At 31.7% G+C, this 22534-nt stretch overlaps 1 protein-coding gene across 3 annotated transcripts; it reads right to left on the reverse strand.

Moving 5' to 3' along the window:
* Positions 1 to 16648: 16648 nt before the first annotated feature.
* Positions 16649 to 22294, reverse strand: LOC134685027 (uncharacterized). Of its 3 annotated transcripts, XM_063544377.1 has the most exons (3): positions 21794 to 22294; positions 21057 to 21410; positions 16649 to 16782 (listed from the first exon to the last, which is right to left on the reverse strand). In XM_063544377.1, exons 1-3 carry the CDS (start codon positions 21927 to 21929, stop codon positions 16757 to 16759), a joined length of 516 nt encoding a protein of 171 aa, XP_063400447.1. In that variant the 5' UTR covers positions 21930 to 22294; the 3' UTR covers positions 16649 to 16756. The 3 variants fall into 3 exon arrangements, with proteins under 3 accessions (XP_063400447.1, XP_063400445.1, XP_063400446.1); XM_063544375.1 differs by lacking the exon at positions 16649 to 16782 and having other exon boundaries at positions 19093 to 21410; positions 21794 to 22279; XM_063544376.1 differs by lacking the exon at positions 16649 to 16782 and having other exon boundaries at positions 19093 to 21410; positions 21907 to 22275.
* Between the last annotated feature and the right edge of the window lie 240 nt (positions 22295 to 22534).

A 22534-nucleotide genomic window follows, 5' to 3' on the forward strand; every position in this document is an offset into this window, starting at 1 on the left:
GGTTTGTACTTGAATAAGGCTAAAATATAAAATAATTGGCTATATGGCTACTGTTTTAACTTGTATATGTTTTATTTCTTATCAATGATGTAATAAGAAACTGGAAATTTCCATGCAAGTTTTCGATTACAGCCAGTCAAAGTCAGCATGGTCATGGCATGATCAGGGTCAATACTAATTATCATTGGCCACAAATATTTACATCGACCAATGATGCATCATCGCAATTGCACTGAATGCAATCAGACGCTATTTTTGTTTTGCCAGAAAAGTAAAGCTTTTCAATTTCCCACCCACCTACACCTTCTATTTTAATGTTTGTATTAGTACTATTCTATTATATCTAATGTTGATTGTATAAATTTATTTTCTTATGTTTAGTAATTTGTTTATTGATGAGTGGGTGTATGTATTCCCACCTTTGCAATTGTTGTCATTTATTTAGTTTTGTTTGATGGCATAACTGTCAATCACTGTCAGATGTATAATGCTTTTTGATATTCTAAATAAATGACCTCTTTCACAAATCTTGAGGTAGATATTCTGCAAATGAACTCGTATCCTTGGTTTCCATAGTCGTGTATTTATTTGGACAAGAAGACAAAAACATAATTATCATGCACGTGCTACATGTTAGAAAACGAAAGTACCAAAAAAATGTTAAAAATAGATATAAATAACCTCACTAGAAATTTGAGTGAAAATTGGTAAAAGGTGCTTATCAAAAATCTTTATCACAAACGCCTAATTCAAAAATGTTTAAGACAAACAAGAATAAATTTTGAATACTTGCTAGAATTGTTTGCTCAAAGGGAACCTTAAATAAATTTATGGTCAATTGGGCAAGAAAAAGTTGGAATATTTGGTTAATTCGTTAACGGGGAACAATTTCATATGGATATCAACTAGACGACGCGCTGACTACAAAGGGTGTGTAACCATTGTGATAAGAGGTCCACACGAATTATTATTGAACAAATATAAAAATAAAACATTCTTTTTTCTAATATTTAGTGTGCAAGAAATGCCAAAGGAAAGAATCCTATAACATCTTCAAAATAACTAGATTATTATACCCATCTATCAAATCACGGTAGTGTTCATTAAACATTTGAAGAGAGCAGCCACCTATCAAGGAAAGAACAAATGGAAACAAGCTCATTGGAATATGGTACAAACAGTGAGAATTATTTCAGTTTCAAGAAAATATGACACACACATAAAAATAAGCATGTTAAGGACAAAGAGAAAAGGAAAAAACAAGTTAGTTTGAATTATATTACAATACCAAGTATTTACTTGTTTTATATAGATGTGAAATGATTGCCAATGAAACAATTCTTAACCTGAGATCTACAAAATAAACAAATGTTATATAATGTCCAACCAATTACAATGCTAATGGTTTTTAGTACGGTGACCGAGTAAGGAAAAGTCGCTTATTTAAGGAGTTTAATTGTCATTCGGACTATACGGCTATAAATCACGCTATTGGTAGTTCAAAGGTTCAACTTAACATTTTGACTTGTCGTCAAAAAATCGTACGGTGCAATTTTCGTAAAATGGGATTTGAAGTACGTTAGTTTACTTGATCGAAAACTCGACTAAGATTTTTTTTTAGGTCAACATTATAAAATAACATTCTTGATATGATTTCTGTTATTATAAACATTGTTGTTACACCTTATTCATGTTATTTTAACGATTTCAAATAAAGTTTAGCTACATTAATTCGTTATTAAAGATTTTTTTTAAAAGTTCAACACTACGAATACTTTGCATTTAATAGAGTACGTTCCAATTTGATTTCATAATTTTTTTTCTACGCAAAATGTTGTTTTTTTTCATTTATATGATATTTCATACATTTGTACATTTATTAATCAATAATATCAAATTCATTTGTCTCAGAAGCACTATTTCAGCAATTCAAGCCAGACAAACTTCATAACGCTCATATGACGGAGCTATTCGAAGCTAATATACAGCCTCTTATAGATACATATACGCAATTAGGATGTGATGTACTACTTACATTTACATACTAGGATGTGTTCCTTGAAGCAGTAGATATTTAGCTGTCAAATGTTAGAGCAGAACGAGAGGGAAATTTGTCTTTTCCTTGAGATCGTCATCTCAAACGTACCATCATATTTTGGTAACCAACCGTACCGCACGAAAAGGAATGCCAGTTTACATACTCAATATGCTTCAATTTTCTGAGAACATTCGATCACCTTTTATAGATGGCTACTTATCTTTTAAGACAGATTCCTGGACACATTAACAGTACTATGACATGGCAACAGAAACGACCGTTAAAAAATCCTCAAGGGAATTAGGTGGCACTGCAGGCATAACAAATCAAAAGTTTTGCGCTTGTTAGATGGACCCTTACTAGACATTTCATAGAATCCATTAGTCGTGTACTGCTGAAAAGGGATGGAATTGCTGCAAATTACGCAAATTCACAAGAAAAAACAAAGCCAACAGCAATGAAAAGAGATGAACAACATGTTATGGCAATTGTGAACCATTTAAATGATTCATGACTGATCCCTTTGTTGTGGAATTCCACCCTCAATGTCTTATCAATATCTTTTCTTAAATGCATGTTTCAAGACATGATCGAGATTCTTTGCAAACAGTTGTCGAGGAAGGCTTGAACATGTCTACACATTTTATCACTAGTGCCCTTTTTAAAGAGCACAAGGAGTTTTATAGTCCAATATCAAAGTCATACACAAACCTTAAATACAAATCGGGGAAACACTTTTAGGTCGCATAAATCCATAACTTGTTATTAGACGTTCACTGATTTCGACAAAATGTAGAGATGATGTTATCATAGAAAATGTGTTGTCGCACCCATTCCATAATCTCTTTTTCAAAATGACGGCACCGTGAGAAAATCACGCAAGTCGGATATTGTGAAGCAATTCGAATCTTAAGTCTCTTGTGCACTTTCTCTACCTTCCTTTATACTATCACTCACATCTTACATATAAGAGATGGTATAACCTTGGTTCAACTTATTAATGCTAAGATAGGTAAAACATGCGGCGACCTTAGAGCTTACTATTTAAAAGATATGTCCCAATGAATTTCTTTGGCGCACATATTAGCACATGTTTTGACCGCTACAACACGAATAACTCTATAAATGTCTACCAAAAGGGAACGCCGTAGAGAGACTACAGCTTCCATCAAAGTGTATCAGATTATATAGCAGAAGTATTTCTGGCTGGAAAACTTTGACAAATCCCATAAGATTTATCCTGATGTGAGCTTTACATAGTCAGAACGTTTGTTAATTCCGAAATTGTCAAAGTTAAGTATACCAACACTGTTCATGGCTGTCGTAACTTGTTTAGCACTCAAGAGAAGGCCTAAACCCAATGCCTTACACTTTGACACGGAGTTTAGGGAAACGTGAAAGAGAGGAAGAACAAGTATACGGACCTCTTATACAACTGTTATTGTTCTGTGTGTTCGCTACTATAAAAATAGGACGGACACATACAAGCAAGCTGTGGTTGCAGATGTGGAACATTAGCGGTGTAAATGATGGGCGGAGATTTCCACCTATTCAATAACTATGTGTCTGTCTTTCCCCAACAATTTGTAAACTATTGCCTGCAGCACACCTACTTACCGGATGCGACTCAACTTCGTCTCTGTTTGTAGTAGGTATACAAACTGTCTACAAGACTTCGAAGGACACGCACGACTACTTCAGTTGTTTTTAGAGTTTCGGTTATATTGACAATGATGAAGCCCTTGTTTTGGCATGAAAGATAATTTCAAAGGTTTAAAATCAGAACAATCTGTTTTAGACCACTCCATCATAATAATTATTCAAGTTTGCCACTAGTAAAGATGTAAGTTTTGTCAGGTTACCTTCATGCTAGTCGGCACTGAAACAGTATGTTTTACGTACTTCGTTTCAAACTAAAAATTTGGACCCCTATCCGGTCACCTTTATAATACGGTTGGCGAGAGTAAAATGATGCACCCCCCCCCCCTGTATTTTAAAGGCAATACATCAGCAGAATTCCTGCAGGATCTTGTGTCTTCTTTGAACGGAAAATCTGTATTATGTATGCGAAAGAGTCATGTGTTTGTTTACTAAAAAACCTTACATGTCCGAGTCTTGATCCTGTAAAGGGTCAAAATTATGTAGAAATTTTAAATCTTGTTCCTTGACAATTAACCAGAAGATATAGTTCTGTTCGTGTGGATCTTTTTGATTGAAATGTTGAATTGTATTTTCGAAGTATTGAGTGCTTTTTATTCTCAATGAATTTCATGAATGTTCTTATGCAAGATATGCCTTCATGCCAGTAGGATGCAGGTAAAAATAATATTATCATTTATTGATGAGATTGAATGTCAACCGGCAAGGTAACTACTATAATTTTAATAGATCTTTTGTAATAGAACAAATATTTGAAAAACGCCAATTTCCAAAATAATACGATTTCTTATTCATTTTATTTTTTATCATTTTCGAGATAATTCATTGATAATTGATATAAGAAAATAACTGTATCTTGAATTTAACCTAAATTTTTGTATATTTCTTCAAGTTTTTAAAGTATCGAAGAAAAAAAAAGAAAATCAGAATTTGATCTTTGACCTCATTTTATGCAAAACTGTTACCACATTTTTTTTTACGACATCGATGTTTCAATAGTACTCATATTTCCGAATCCAATGATATATTATGTAGCCATATAGTATGTTTGACGATTGAATCTAAAAAATATTGAGTCTGTTCACCGTACTATTTACAGCTGATAAAACACACAATACAGTCAAAGAACAGACAATACATTTTCATTGCAGTGAGCAATCTTAACATCACTGAGTCATTTCATTGCAAATCTTTTTTTATGCGAGAGCAACACCGATTGACACTTAGTTGATCTTTATAGACTCACCAAATGTTGTTTTTAAAAATTCAAAGTCAGATAAAACTTGATTAACATTATAAAAGAACACTTTTATCACATATTAATATATAATATGAAGATGTGGTATGATTGTCATGAGACAAATCTCCACAAGAGACCATATGATACTGAAATTAACAGCTATAGGTCACGGTATGGCCTTTAACCATCTTTTAGTCTGTTTTACAGCTAATGTTTTGATAGCGAGAAAGAAAAATCATGTTTAAAATCATATAGTAATAGATGCAAACACTATGATTATGTTAATGTTAATAATTTCAGAGCATTATAGGCATAACTAACTTAAACATTATCATCATATGCATTTTATCCTGTCGATGCACTCGAACTCTTAGAGTTCATGCTATCTCTATCTTCGTTATCTTTATTTGTCTTCAATTTATTAGATTTAAATCTCGGTTCGCCACTGTTGACTACATTTGCAGTGACTAATTGCATATCAGTTTTAAAAAAGTTGATCAAGTAGCCATCAAAAGGTACCTTTTACATGACAGGCTATGTACACGTAGATAACATTCAAAACTCCTTGGTAAAAATGAAAACTTAAAACGATACAGCCAAAACCCAAAAGACGAGAAAAAGACAAGCAAGTCCACAAAACTTTGTTTTGTTTATTTTGTCTCCAGATTTAAAATGTAAGCTAGTTCGCTTTGGAATGTTTTTTTAGCCAGCTAAACTTCTCACTTGTATGACAGTCGAATTAGTTTCTCGTTTATTTCTATTTCGTTTAGCATATAATAACCCATGTTTTCGGTTGGTTAGTTTTGTATCCACAACTGCTCGTGTTTATGTTTTCCTGGCATAATGTGCCTATTTTTTAACTGTTGCATCCTTAATTTCAATTCTACTTCTGGGTTAACTTTTGATGACAACTACTGAGGTCATAATAACACACTGTTGTGAATTTTTGTATTCGTTTTCCTTATACCCTGATCGTTAACATTTTTTCTAGAAAATTAACCATACGTTGTTAATTTTATTGTGCGTATTCCATTATAGATTTTGTTTGACCAGTATAAACTTTATCTTTGTTTATTTGTGATGGATCCGCACTTTGCATGCGCATTCCCTCCGAAAAGTTTTTGAATAACACAATTATAGAAACTGTCATACAATTAATATTGATATGTGCATCTGCTATTTTAATTTTAGCACGACTTGTACGGGTTCTTTGGGCAAAACATAAGTTTTCTAAAGAGCATCTTTACACCCTCTCTTACTCTTAAGGTGTAATTCCACCATTGATTTTCCCCTATAAGTCTTTGTTAAATTGGCACTTTTAAAACTATTGTACAGTATTTACCTTTATTTCAACCAAAGAAATACTTTGCATGTATAAAGTGTAATCCTTTCCAGTGCTACAGTGAAAATTTCACACTACATTTAATTGCATATAAGTAAGTAACTATCACCGTAAGTAGACAACCCAATTTGTACACTGTTATTTACTAGTTACCTGCTTTGGTAACTATGTAACCATAACGTTCCAAAATATTTGATAAGACCTTCAAATAAAAAAGGAATGATGCATTCAGCGACGCAACATACATGTTTATGACTCAGAATAATTTAAGTGCATTGAAATGCAGGGTTAATTTTCTACAACTGTCAAATTCAAAGGAATATTTTTTTACCTACTTATACAACTGGAAATGACGTACCATGATTTAGTGGTATTACACCTAAAACAAAAATAAAAACTAATTTAAATGTCTCAATTTTTTTTTAACCATATCATGGTATTGTACACTGTGGTCTTTTTTAATATGAATCATATACTCTGGGTTTCTATTAACAGAGCATGAATTTCACAAGGAATGGTGGGATGTCTTTTCACAAACTGTGAATATTGTACTTCATATTCTTTACTTTAATTTACATTTCATATTTTTCGATACAATTTGGTTGGGAAGTGATGCGAACAACTCTACATGGTTTACCAACGCAAAAGTCGAAGAAGTTACTGTTTAAGAAATAAGTCATGGAAGCCATAGATTGTTGGGAATTTACACATTGCCTGGGTCGTGATATTCAATTTTATCCTGAGCGTTAGCGATGGATAACATTAACAAATATCACGACCCAGGCCGTGTGTAAATTTCCAACAATCTATGACATGAATTAGTTCGATTATAATAGGACAAATACGGTCATTAAAAAACAGAAGCGAGAGTGGGTATGCTGTGTGTGTAGCTGTTCTTTTTTACTCCCCGTAAGAACTAAGATTATAGGTAAAATATATGAATGAAAGTTTCGATTCTAATACATCTATCTTAAAATACAATCCTTTTATTACTACCCTATGTATTTTCAATAAATGAGACCATAAATATAAAATACAAACAAATTTTGATTCAAAAATTAATTTAATTTTCTGTTGAAAACTACAAAGTAAGATTTCTCCAACAGGATACAATATAACAAATCTAAATTGCTCATTTTGGAAATTTAAACAAAGAAAAGGTTGTTTGATTTTAATTCACATTCGCTGAATATTGATTTTATTTATATATTTTTGCCTTATAGCTTATTTCCTAATGGATGTAGGGTAAAACTTTAGCTGGCTTCCTTGATTTGTTTGTATTAATGTTAACTCTAACTCTGTAATTAAGATTGACATCTTTATATATAGGTATGTAAACCTGTATATATATGGTAACGTTGTCAAAATATAATTATACAAAATATACAAACAGAGCAAGCAGGCAAACCACAGTGTTGATCTACATACATTAGGAAATTAGTTATTAGCTTCAGTGAGATTAGACGATATGTTTATCATTTCACTTTAAGACAATTTGAAATGAAACAAATGACAAACAAAAATGACACTTTGTCATAATTTTTTTTTACTATAAGATTTTGTCAAATAAGCACTATAAATTAATTTTAATTTCATTGCAAGATCGGACATTATTTAACGAGATTCATCCAGACATCAGTTAGAAGGATCACTGCATAAGAAACATGTTTGCTAAGTTTTAAGTTGATAGGACTTCAAAACTACCTTGACCAAAAACTGTAACCAAAAACTTTAACCTGAAGCAGGACAGACGGACAAACGAACGGACGCGCAGACCAGAAAAGATAATGCCCATAAATCGGACATAAAAAAAACTTTCCCTTAACCTGTACACAATTGGCGCAAACGAAAGACAAAATATACGCAAGTGAAGAAGAAAACAAATGAAATGCAGATCGACGCAAATATAAGATAAATTCTTCGCATGTGAAAGTATGAAAAAAAATGAAATGCAGAACGGCGCAAATGCAAAAAGTCGAGATCAAAATTTACATTTTATTATTTTTATTAGAAGGAAGGTTAAATATAGTGTAGTATCTAATGTGTCCATTTGTGTTAAATTTCCACAGGATATAAAGGTAGCGTGGCGCATAATAGTTACTCTTTTCTTGGGAGACGTAGCGTACCTACGTATCGTACGCCGTAATGGGATATAGGACGTTATAATTTGACGTTTTTTCATTGCTAGATACAACATCATAGACCTTTTATGTCACTACCAAGTTACGTTAGCTGATGAGCATAAACAAAAGCCTGTTTGGTCTTGAAATATAACATAACATATAACTCATTAGCGGTATTTGCATTTGCAATCCAGAAAGCAGGAAACAAATGAAATGTGTAGACTTAGGTGTAGCCAAATCAAGACAAGTATATGTACCAAAGCACGATTATAACTTTGAGTTAATGACATTTTCTGCATGAGTATTAAAGTCTTATAAATAGTAGAAGATGTTTATTTCAGTCGTTACCCTTTAAAGAATATTAAAATTGCAAATTTGTACAGTAATCATGGTAATATCACACAATGGGACAAAACAGATATTTTTTTATATGTTATATATGAAATTAAAGGACTCACAAACTGCTACAGAAATTGCAACTGCCGTTTGAAGTAGGAAAAATTATGACATTTTATATTTTATATTTGCATGCCTTAGAGAACAGTTAGCCCAATTGGATCTTCGTAATTAAGATGGTTATCTAATACGGACATGTTTGATAACAAATCTTAGGCTTTTACAAAGATGATCTGAGATGGATTTGATCTCTGTTTTATGTGTCTTTTGGTAGTATAACTAACAAACAAAAGGAATACTTTGAAAATACACACGACATACTCGTAGACAAATGCAAACGTGTTTAACGGTACATATACTACATTTGTAAAGGAGAACACGTACAAATAACATCACGTCAGAAGCATTCACACTTGTTAAATTAATACGACTGTAGTGTATCGATGTATCAATCTCATATATCGATTTAAAAATACAAAACATCATCAGAAAAAGAAGCTCAAGGTATCGCACAAACTCCAATAGGTGCACGATCGGTGAGCTGAACAAAAATGTATGACGCAATCAAATAAAATGTCCTTTTTTTATCTAACAATTGGAAAGATTTATTTTTATTCATATGCCCTACACAAAGACGTACTGAATAATATCTGATTTTATTTTGAAAAGAGAAAAACCAACAGTCTGAATTGTACAAGAACACTAGGAAATAAAAAAATTATAGAAACCAACAATTACAACTATATAACAGTCTCCAAGCTTCTGCCAGCTTGCACAACGATACAGTTACACGGGGGGGGGGGGGGGGGGTAATAACGTCGCTAGTATGAAATGTTATTTCGCTACGTCAAACTGTGATATATCAGCAAAAGATGCATAATATCAATAACTGCTAATAATACTTTGTCAATTTATGTCCATTGTCATTTTGCTAAGTTTCTTTGGATACATACTCTGACACATGACTCGGCTATCCTTTCTACTGATCATGGTATAGGGGAGAGTTTAAATTTCACAAAACATGTTTAACCCAGCAGTAGTTTTACAACTTACTCAAGCCTGACTCTGGCTTCTGTTAGTCTAGTATGATTTTAAACGTGAGATCATCTATATATTTCGGAATTATATGTATGACGTCAGGTATCAATGAACTTGTCCAGATTTTACTTTAGTGACCAGCTGAAACACGTCCGATGCAGATTTTCTTGCTGTGTTGAAGAACATTGGTGGCTTTCGGCTATTTTGTACTCTTCATGTGTTGTTGTCTCTTTGACATGTTCCCCTTTTGCAGTCTTAATCTTATGTCATGTTTTAACATATGATGCCTAAGTTGTTATCAGTATACTAGTGTTTCAATGTAAAAAATTTCAAATGTCAAGAATGACATTTTGTCGATCACTAATTAACAGACAAGCAAGCCATACCTATATTCATGCATTATGATATTGCCATACTCCTACGTTACGAAATTATTTGACATGGATAATTGAAGTAGTCTTTTTATTCTTCACGGTTTTCATTGCTCGTTCAGCTTAAGCAATATAGATGTAGTACTATTAAATAAAACGGTTTGAAGATATCACAGTATTTGAATAAATAGAATAGCTTCTTGCGTTTATCAAAATGAGATATTAAATTGATCTTAATATATCTTATCTAGCAGATCCTTTCAGACATCTAATGAAGTTTGACTGAAAACGTGAGAGTGAAATATGTTTTATTCAATAATGTTCACAGCAAAACGACGAAAAGAAAATCGCATACAAATGGTTTTCTTTTGTAGAAATTGAATACCGTAGTAATTATGTGATAGAAAAACTGTGAAAAAAACATTAGTAAGTAAGTTAATCTAATTTCATTCTACACTTTCAGTAGTGATATATATTCCTATAAAGACTGCTATGTCGAGTTTTCTTGTTGTACTTTCCCGAAATATGTTTCACAAATGTAATTGAATGGTATTAGACAAAACATCAATTAAGCAAAAAAAATTGTTCCCTTCACTTTACATATTCCATGGAAAAGCATGCTCATCATTTAAAAACGACAAAGTTAGGCCTATTACTGTAAACCAACTTATTTTCGCTAGCGATTCATTTACGAAACTTTCGCGAGTAGAAAAAAAGCGTATATCAAATCGTCGCGAATAGGTAAAACTTGGATCTTAATTATTAAACTACATCAAGCAAATCAGAAAACCGCGAAATTTAATAGCCGCGAAATGATATAGAAAGGGTAAAACGCGAAAATATTTGCGAAAATAAGTTGGTTTACAGTATTGCATCAGCAGGAACAAGTGATGTTTTATTCGAATTCAGCAATTTCCTTTTCATTTTTTTATATTCGAGCACCACCGGTAAGTGTTTTGTATGGAGTACACAATGTTAAGCCGGGTATCTATGACCAATTTATGATAGTTATCAAAGGTACCAGGATTATAATTTAGTACGCCAGACGCGCGTTTCGTCTACATAAGACTCATCAGTGACGCTCATATCGAAATAGTTATAATCCAAACAAATACAAAGTTGAAGAGCATTGAGGATCCAAAATTCCTATAAGTCAGCAATCGCAAAGGTTTAATGTTGTAGTGAAGAATTAAGATTTTTTTATTTAAATTTTTTATTTTTTAAATTTGCCATTTTGAATCAATTGTTGCTTCTTGTTGGCATATTTTACCCATCGGGATGATATGAAGAATTTAGCAAATCTAAGATGTTTTCCTTTTGATTCAAATTTATAAAGTGGTTTTAACAGAGCTTTTCTAAAAAAAATATTTGACAGATGTATTTATATTTTGACAATTTTCTCAGTTTACTGCAATGTTTCACCTTATGTCTATTTTGAATGTGCAAGTTAATATCAAAGATTTTCATGAAATATAACCTTCATAGTATTGATGTGACTCTTATAAACGTATTTTGACAAACAAACAAATATAAGAAATAATGTAATTTTTTCAAGCTTTCCTGTTTCGAATTTATCAAGTATATTCGTTTATGAATATGTCTTACAATTATGATAAGGAAACTAATACGCGAAAGTGTATGATAATATGAAGAAAATATTAGCAAGGAAAACAAAAAGTCAATATACAATTATGTACACTAAAAACAATCCAAACAAAATATCGACAGTTACATTCAGAAAACAGATATTTCTCAATATAAACAACATATATCAAATGTTTTTGTTTTCATATTCATAACAGGAATGAAATTGTGCAGTGTATCGTTAATCAATGTTGACTATATCTCAGACTGGTCTGATATTGAGTGTTTTCATCTGAAAAATGAACTAATTATCAAAAGGCTAAGCTTTAGAAAAAAATTTGGTCAAAAAAGATTGAACTAAACAACATCATTATTTTACCATAACTATTATGTATATTATTTTGTCTGGAACAGGACATTTCTACAGACACATTAGTTTTGTTTATGCATTTTAATACACGATTGATGCAAAATAAACTAACATTGTCCTGATTTAGAAAAAAGACAAATGTTTTAATAACCTCGCACAACAACACATGTTTGTTTTTGAATCACTATCAGACTATATGTGATAGTGAAACATAATAAGTTAATATTGACATTAAAAGACCTCCAAACGGGTTGTACAGATCTATGTAGGTTTTCTCTTTCCTATTCCGTTTCAAGATTCATGTATGAATCCCTCGTGTAAGTAGCCTTATTTTTTTATGATTTTTTTTCTTCAGTTTTTTCGCATTTTCAATCAAAATAGTTATTTTCGATTCATTTGTCAGTAAACTAATACTGAAATGATTTCATGATATATAATTAAAAAGTGTACGGGGTAGTTAACATTTTTTATTAACAAAAGATTTTCCTATTTTTGACAACAAGTGTTCAATATGCTACAAATAATATTACCATTTTCTGATAACGGTTGTAGGCTCATGACTTCAAATTACAAAAAGAAATTTAAACTTTATCTCATCTCGTGTGACGAAAAATAGTGAATACTTTTTTGAATGGCTATCCTCTTCGGAAATGTTATCAAACTTATAAAATTAGTCAAATGCAGATGTCAAGTTACGAAGATGGACGAAAAACTAGAACTCAGACAGAATTGTAACATTGTGTTGGTTTTTTATTATTATTAAAAGTCAACATCTCAATTTTAATTTTCAAATGTCCAAATTTCTATTCTATTTTTTTAAATTTTAACATTTCTTTTGTTTTCGCGTTAGCAACTAAGAAATATTATACCATTAAACTTCGGTTGTTCCTACAGATATTTCATAATGTTAAATAGTCTAGACTCCGTGTGGTACTGAACCTATACCACGGTTTAGAAACTGTTTGCCATGTCTTTTTACTTCGATTGTATTTTCAACCAAGACATGGGAGGTGTATTACTAAGCGTTTAAACCTTTTTGATGTTCATATTGAAAGGTGTTTTAATGTAAGAATAAATAGTGGGTTTTTTTTTTTTTTTTTTTTTTTTTTCATTTTTTATTTTAGTCTTATTTTTTTTTTTTTTTTTTTTTTAACAAATTGGAAGAGGAAACATGGACTTTTGTTGCTCCTTTTCGTGATTGTTGTGCCTTTTGGATTTAACTTTTTAACATTTTCACTGAATAGTTAGTATAAAAGGCTTCAGATAAAAGTTTGGACATAAACACTTTCGTCATGCTTACATTAGTTTGGCAATCATTAGTTTTTGTCTGAAACATGACATTTATTTGGACATATTCGTTATATTTATAATAAACGAGTATGGTAATTTCATGTTGTTCAACTGAACGCTGTATTGATTTAGTATGTGTCGACAACTATAGTGCAATGTTTTGTCCTCGAACTAGTTATCATATTTTCTCAAGGATTTTTCGATATAGATAATGTCAGTGTACGGTATCTTTATATCTATCAATAAAAGGAGATATATCTATGTTTTAGATCACACGATACAGTTATATGAGAGGTAGGGACGTTGATAAAGGAATACTGTATGTTATTTTTCGCGACATTAATGGCGAAATATCGGGAAAAGATACGAAATCAGAAGCACGTTTCTTAAAATACAAAAATACAGGAAAAATGAAGTACCTTCAATTTGTAAAATCTTATCATAATATAGTAGATGTGTTTGAACTAATAAGTATTTAAAGACCTATTTATATGCAAATCTATTTCATTTTTATTAAAAGCCTCTACCTCTTGATATGCAAAATTGACACCCCGAGCGACACTTCATATTCTGGTGAAACACTAGTTTAAAACCAATTAATTTTAAGTAAAAAGGTGGTATTTGATAAAATTCCATGATACGAATTCAATTCTATATAAATGATACGGGAGGAAGTCCAAGTAGTTTTTTTATCCAGAGAGGTGCATATGAAGCCTCAAATCATGCAAAACAGAAAACTAGGGAGAGGTGTTTGAGGAAACAGAGCACTAAATACGACTGCTTATGCTTGCAGGAAATAGATTGTGTTTCAGTTCATTCCGTGCAATACATTATATGGTACTAAGAATTAAAAAAAGAATTGTTGATACTTGAACATACTTCGATAGTTTTTCTCCAGTTCAAAATCTCGGCATGTGGCGTTCTACACGGTGAGAAATTATATATATTGTCTTCCAGTTAGGTTTTTTAGGTTTATTTGAACGATACCAGTAAAGCAATGGGCGATTGATTGTCACCACCAGGTTATGTTTGTTTTAGCAAGCACTTACAAATATTTCCTCAAATATGTTAAGTATTTCAAAATCATTACCCAAGGTCAATGATGCAAAACTGTTATATCAATGCGAATTACCTGGGTTTTGTGATATATTTCAGCTGGTGCCAGTACTCCTTCTTTCATGTTGACATGTTTTTATATCTCTTTCATCGACTAAGTTTGGTTGTTGTCATTCACACGTCTGAAAGATTGCAACTACTAAATGTTTTATAGTGCTGTATCTTGCAAGGTCTGACTCAACAATATTTTGCTAACGCCTACTGTCAATATATTTTGTAAAGAAAACACTTTCAATTTGGTATCAAGTAGGAAGCCGTTCAGATGTTTTGACAAAGAAAGCGCTGATGGCTCTCTGGTGAGTTTTATTTGATATTTTCTAAAGGTGTTATTCCATTTCTTCTAATTTGTATTTATTATAACCTGTGATCAATGTTCCGATGATCGATCATCACAGATAAGATCAGTTGTTGAACTTTTTACGTTCTCAATGCTTACATTACCGCAGAGCTTTTGTATTATTATACTCAGCTGCAGCTTGGTTGGTTAGGTGGTCACCGTCGTCTTATTATCTTTTAGTTATGGTTTTATCACTGGAACTAATCCGCCTAATTCATTTAGTTTAGCTGCAGTGAATGCTGGAGTACGGATGTAGGATAAAAACTAGGAGAAGGAAGATATCTGTGTTTGGCTTCGTTAAATAAAAAATATGTTTAATTAAATGCCTCAAAATGTGATTAAATTCTAACAAATCGTTGCTGACTTATATAAACTATTAAAACTTAATATATATTTTTCCTGTTCTGTTTAGGAATAAAATCTGTTTGGCTTATTTACGAGTTTTCGTTCATTAATAAAGACATCTGATAAATCAGGAATATGACAATTGATTTTTGCCATTTGATTGGGGCCTTTCCTTTTTGAATTGTCTTCGGAGTTCTATATTTTTGTGATTGTACTTTTTATCCAGGGATGAAAACGAATTATGAAAAAAATCCGTAGAAATTAAACAAACTTCATTTGAAACTGTTAATTATTTCCAAAATTGAAATCTCAGTTTTCAATCTGTTTTCTAATGAATTCATTTTCAATCTATTTTCTAATGTATTTTTTTTCTTTACTTGGTTCAACACACTCGTTAATGTAACTTTTTTGTAAATATGATTTCAAACATTTTGATAAGAACCACAGGATTTTTATCAAATGACTTTCCTATCTAGTTATTTACGAAAAGTTCATGATGAGAAGAATTAATGAAGTCATTTGTGGAAAATTCAATTCATATATATTTAGCAAAAGCTTTTGAAAAAAACGAATAAAACTTGATAGCTAATATTAGAGTTAAATAATTCTAATCTACGTATCAGCAAAGCCAACGAAAACGGGAATATTTTCAAACAATTTGCGTGGCATCCTATAAAATGATCACACATACACAGTGGTTTAAGTTGTATTCAAATTGAAATCAACACATATCGTTTGACTAAATATGTTCGTTAAAACTTTCAAATTACTATGAGGTACTGTTTGGTTAATTTCTATTGTGTGTCTGTATTTTTGGCGCAAGCGTAATGTCATGCAAATTATGTTTGAATGTAATTGTAATTGAAAGGTTATTTTCTGTTGCATTATTTTTGAAATTACAGTATCGTGTTTCCAAATTTGTCATCATTTTTGTATGAAATGTTTTCAAATATCAGGTTAGTAGCTGAACTAATGCGACGCAAATAAACTAAATTTACGAGCAGCAAATTCAGCAACTGATAATTAAATCTATCTAATACATTACTTTCATTTTCTTATTAAAAAAAATATATTTCTATTATAAAAAAAAACAAGTAAATATAAAATGGCAGTACTGTTGAAATAAATCTGACTTTATACATGTTGCAATTATATCACAAAAGTGGTTGCAATCAATGGTATATCAAGTATTGACACATTGTGTGAATGTAAGATTCACGTTAGCGGGAATTCCATAAAAAGGGATATAACATCCAGCATTTAATTTTATTTTATTTGTAACTCAAACGAGTTTACCTTTCGAACTAATATTCTCAAATACCTACAAAAGATTATTCGTTTACAGTATTTCAGTATTTACAACTCAATAGTGTATGTTTCTTTTTTACTAATTTACATATATGTTTTATTACAAGAAAGGCAAGACACAAGAGAAATATGGCAACACAGATTGTACATAAAGCATAAGAAAATAACTATTCAATGTCACGATTCTTTACGTTATTGGTCATGAGTGGTTCCTAGTACAGCATGCTGCAAATTTTAAAGAAAAAGATTTATTAACATCATATAGGTTACAAAAAACAATTATGTGATGGTCTAAACAGACAGTTCTTGTAAAAGTATACCAAAAGGTTTTTTTTCCCCTGACACTTGAATACACACGAAGAAATTATCATTATTTTTATTATATGAAGTCTCAAAATCTGCGATTCGGCAAATTTACGAAGTGTGCTTAAAAAAACGGAGCACTATATAACTAAAACGTCTCTTTCTGCTTGCTTGAGATAGATTCTGGTTTGGTTCCCTCCGTGCAATATATATATTATTTGATACTTTTAAAATGACGTGTTGATAATTTTTTTTTCATTTATCTCTTTTTCTCCGTTTCAAAACCACCACCCCTTCTCAAAAATATCAACACCCTTCATGTGACGTTCTACACGGTCACAACCAACATACAAAAATGAAAAGACAAACATCAGTTTACGAACCACAATGATGACGGTGAAATCAGCTGTTGGAAGAGACCAATCGTAATAAAGACTGAACTGTGAAACACATTAATAGTTCCTAATAACCTCGTAGATTTCATAACGCAATGCTTAATAATTCACAATTAAAGGTTTCCTTTACAAACTGCAACTATTACACAATCTGCCAATTACTGATAGTGTAAGAGATTGACTATTCCTTTGGTGTATGGTATCTTCTGCTTTTTGTTCTTAATGTTTCAAAATAAATAAAATTGTAATAAATGTAATATGTCAACTCCAGTAGGCAAAATTAACTTAAGCAAATGTGGACTATTTTTGAGCTGTGTCCATATACATTCCTTGTGCTTTGAAGCATTGTGCAAGTGTAATTGTGTCACTGTGTTATTGTAATGGAAACTCCGACGCATATGATATTGGCTTTTTAAACGCTGTACTGATCTAGAATTGAAACTCCGACGAATATAATATTGGCTTTTTAAATGCTATACTGATCTAGAATGGAAACTCCGACGAATATGATATTTGCTTTTTACACGCTGTACTGATCTAAATAAAAAATCCGACAAATATGATATTGGCTTTTTAAATGCTGTACTGATCTATCGCTTTATTTCAATGTCCTTCTTGTGTAGTACAGCAAAACAAAAAGGTTACAGATTCATAGTTTACAATAGTTACTTTTATCAAAGAGTCAAGTAGGACTTAAGTTGAATTTGTCTATTTTTGGTCAAATAGACTCTGAATATTTTGGAAAATTTAGACATTCATAGCATCAAATTATTTGGAATGAGTGTTCCGTATTTCATGAACCTATTAAGGTAGCTCGGGACTATTCGACTGCGCACAATTTCACGCATGAATTACAAAAGTATTCGTCGTAAATTCGACATTATTTTTTTTAAATAGTTTGATTAATTAGAAATGTTAAATCATTGTAGTTATGTGAATAATAGAATATTTTCGTTATAATCCGTATTTCTTAATGGGTCAAAATGACATTTCACCCATTTTCGCCATTTCCCCTCCAAATTTGGGTTTTAAGGCAAAATGTATTGTTTTCCTTATCGGTGACCTATTTTGTTTTATTTGCTCATTCTTTGAAGCTATATTTAAGCTTTTCATATTACAGTTTTGGACCAAGTGTCATAGAACGTTTTTTTGATAATCCGATAAAATTATGTCAACACCTCTATTTTCCCTATCATTTCATTGAAAATGGTCTCTTTTACATACCTGTTTAAAAGAAAAATTTTAAGCTTAAATGGTCCGTGACCCCATATTTTTGCGACCAATTTGATTTAATTTCTGTAAAGAATAAAATAACAAAAAATACCGCACTTCTGATAGAAACTTTAAATAGACCCAGAGCCACCTTAAGTGAACGTGTACAAATATTTTTCAGAAATTTATTCCATTTTAGTGAACTAGATACACGCAAATAGAGATTGTTAAAGGGAAGTTTTAGTTTTGGACGTCATCAACAATGTGTGAAAATTGTTTTGATATAAACATTTAAAGGAGCTTAATAGAGAGCAAAATCATATATAAACTGTTACTAAAATCTGAACTAAATTGGGTTTGAGAAGGCATAGCCATTTTAGGAAAGGATACTATGTTATCCCAGATGCTAAGTAAGACCAAACAACAAATTGGCAGTATTTGGCCACAGCCTTTAATATTATTATTCTCATAATTTATACATGTTGTATATAACTGAAAAATGAGGTTACCCGCATATTGCTGATTATGGCAACCGTACTGTCATATATATATATATAAATTACTATTACAGATAATGGTAACTGAAGATAGGATTAAAACAATTTGGAAATCACCGTAAGAACACAGGTGATGGATCGAAACCCTTACATTGTTCATCTAGATCTGTAGTAAATGATCCTATTCATAAAACAAAATGTTTTTTGATGCAGCGAATTATGCCAGATTGACAGTGAAACAGAATAATGATTCATTGTCAACCGCCATATAATGGAGGTTCGCTGCCAAGCTGTGAGCCAAATACATCCACAAAAAAATCAAAGTAAACTTTTAAGTTACATGTAACTACTAGTAAAGTTGCTCAATAAATCATAAAAAAACTGTATATATCTACAGTAAAAATTTACACACAAGATCAATTATACAAAGTTTGTCTTAGGTAACAATATTGTATTTATATCTCTGAGACAAAAACACAAAACAAAACAACATATTTCATACTTATATATCAGTAGAGGGGAAAACATGACCATTGGTTTTATGCATGAAAAACTAAAGACCACCTTGAAAAAAATTGTTATTTCCTATGACAGACAAATGCACCCCATCAGATTTATACATGTTTCAGTCCTAGAAATGTCTGGCTAGTATATTAAACAATAACCACCCGATTCCAATATATAGTTAGCTACTGTCTTATGAACCCTGTAATAGGCTGTATCTACACTTTAGAATATCTCCGTTTAAACGAGGCAACATTTGGGACCACACAATTTTAGTGTCAGGCAAGTCCTTTGAAATAAAGGTCATAGCTTGTATCAACTTTTCTCTTAAGTCTTCAGTTTTAATATTCCCTAAATCATTAGCACCTACATGTACGACTAGAAATTTAGGATTGGAGGATCTTAAAAGAACCTTTAAACAACTTAACTGCATAACTGGAGGAACAAATAAACAATAGAATTTTAACTATTGATAGAAGTAATTCTTTGGTAATAGGCAATCTTGAATCCCTAATTTTGGCCTTGACCCGTTAACTCCCTCCATCATTTTTTATAATAAATTTGAGTAAAATCGCCCAAGACATTCAATCTACTGAAAAAAACTTATCCCTGCTAAATAACACTTAATAGAGGAATGCTAGCAACGCTTGAAACAAATATGCTATAAAATTGCACAATTCATACAAAGGTATTGGCCATACATTTTATAAACCAAACAATTTTTGAACTCATTAAAGGCCAATACACCTCTTTGATATGTTTTTTAGGTACTTTGGGCAACTGAACTATCTATAAGGGACCCAATTATAGTTTGAAATTTATGTTTAAATCTTCTGGTATCCCTGCTGGGGTCATTCTGGCTGTTGATTTGGTCTTATTTGCGAAGGCAAATTATTTTGCGTGAATTGACAGTTTATAACCGAGTGAAGACCATGACATTGTATACATGCATGACTATATTGACAAAATGAATTGAAACATTTGCCGTTATAATTAAAGGCATAGCACTTGGACGTTTCATTCACATTTCTATTAGCAGAAAATGTATTGTAACCAGAAGAAACTACTTCCAAATTTTGTGTGCCAATACTATCAGCCATATATAATAACCAAAGCTCTGGATCTACTATAGCCCATGAACTTGACGGATCCAGTGTTTTGCGCAACCTAAATTGCTCATCATATAACTTCCAACCTAAATTATTAGGATTTCTTTTTGCACCCAAACGTACAACTGACATGTATTTAAGTAATTCTTGTAATCTACCTGAATGCACAGTACAATATACACTAACAAAAATGATAAATGCTGATGTCCATTGGTCAATAGACCCAATTTTGTTTTGTATATTTTCTGTTTGCACAATAAATTCACCCCCTCTAAAAACAAGCTTTTGTGTAGCCTGCTGAGTATTGTTAATCAACAAAATGCCTAAATCAATAAATTCACTTTTCTGAATTTTTTGTCTAATACTTTGAGAAACATTAAAAGCAATATTAGCATGCATGCTGGGTATCTGAATAGGGTGATTAAAACATGTATAAGTACTAAATGGCATTGTAAAACTTGAGGCACCATTAGTATTACCTAAGGAATGTTCTGGGGGATCTTGACTGGTTACAGTGTTGCACACTCTTTGGTCTGGTAGTGGTACTCTTGAGTATAAAAGGGTATTAGCTGTGCTCGTCAAATCGACTGGCCCTGTACTTGCACTGGTATATATGCCTGCCCCTGTCTGTGCAAACAACATTGGGTATGTAACAGTAGAACTAGTAACGGGTATGAATGGTGTACCAGTATCAACTGTAGGCAACTGTGGTGCAGTTACTGACATAGTGTCAGTTACTCTCTGGTTAGCCTTTTTCCTTGCTGATGCAGCAGCCACTATTGGCAAATTTTTCCTTTTCCTGGATGACCGCCTGAGCTGTGCTGACATGACTCCTAAAAGAATAACTAGAATTTAAAAACAAAAAACAGTCTGAATATTCGGTTAATCCAGATTGATTATTGCTTGATTAAATTCCAGTAGAAAATATCACACATGTGTAATTAATATATATATATATACGAAGTAAAATACTGATGTACATGTATCACAAAATAACTAAATCAGAGACATATATACACATATATGTGTATATATGTCTCTGGCTAAATTAAATTAAATAGGCTGTGACCGGTTTATTATTTAAAAGAAGACAGTACTATTAATAAGGTTGTGTGAATTTCATGTTACTCTGTACTCCATTATCCATCAGGAACACCAATATTCGATAAATATTTGACTTGATGTTATTGTTTACATTTTAAAAGTACCAATTGACCTCTTGTACACCGGTGAAACTCGTTCATAGAAGGCGAAACAACGGAGACTAGTGTATTTATTATTAAGTGGATTCTTGTTTCTCGAACAGAAGTTTGCAAATAATATGCATACATGTAATGCACACGTTCCCACATCTGACACCATGTATAAAGTTGGCTTCAGCTTTTAAGTGATAGAACTCAGTACGAACTACATAAATAATAACAATACAAAGCATTATGGGTACATTCCATTTAAGTGTGTAAATAAACAATAACTAAATTAAGTATGCGGACCAGGACGCGTCTTATAAATTCAAGTATTGAAACACATTAATGTGGGCGTGTAGCCGCGATGATATTCTACTTTCACCTGATAATGGACACAATCAACGAACTGAATATTTTGCCATGGCTCAAGTTCTCAAACCAACACACGAAAGGTTATTTCAACTCGCCAGATAACTTGAATATTTTTGCTAATTCTGGTAGTCCTAACATGTTACCAAGAAGCATTATTTACCATTTATTATATTTGAAAATTAGCAACAGTAACGAAAAAACATTGAAAGAAAATTCCATAAACCATGTGCTCGCCATGTGCTTCACTAGCCGGTCAGTTACATGTATCCTTGTTTCAAAGTAAACATTTACTTTTACCTGTTGAAAGAGACTCAAATCTAAACCAAACTGTTGGCACTTAAAGAAAATTAAATAAAATTAACTTTGAAAGAGAAAAATTAATATTTGTTTTTTGATTT

Source organism: Mytilus trossulus, chromosome 9 (genome assembly GCF_036588685.1).
Source record: "Mytilus trossulus isolate FHL-02 chromosome 9, PNRI_Mtr1.1.1.hap1, whole genome shotgun sequence".
In the NCBI taxonomy this organism is placed as follows: domain Eukaryota; kingdom Metazoa; phylum Mollusca; class Bivalvia; order Mytilida; family Mytilidae; genus Mytilus; species Mytilus trossulus.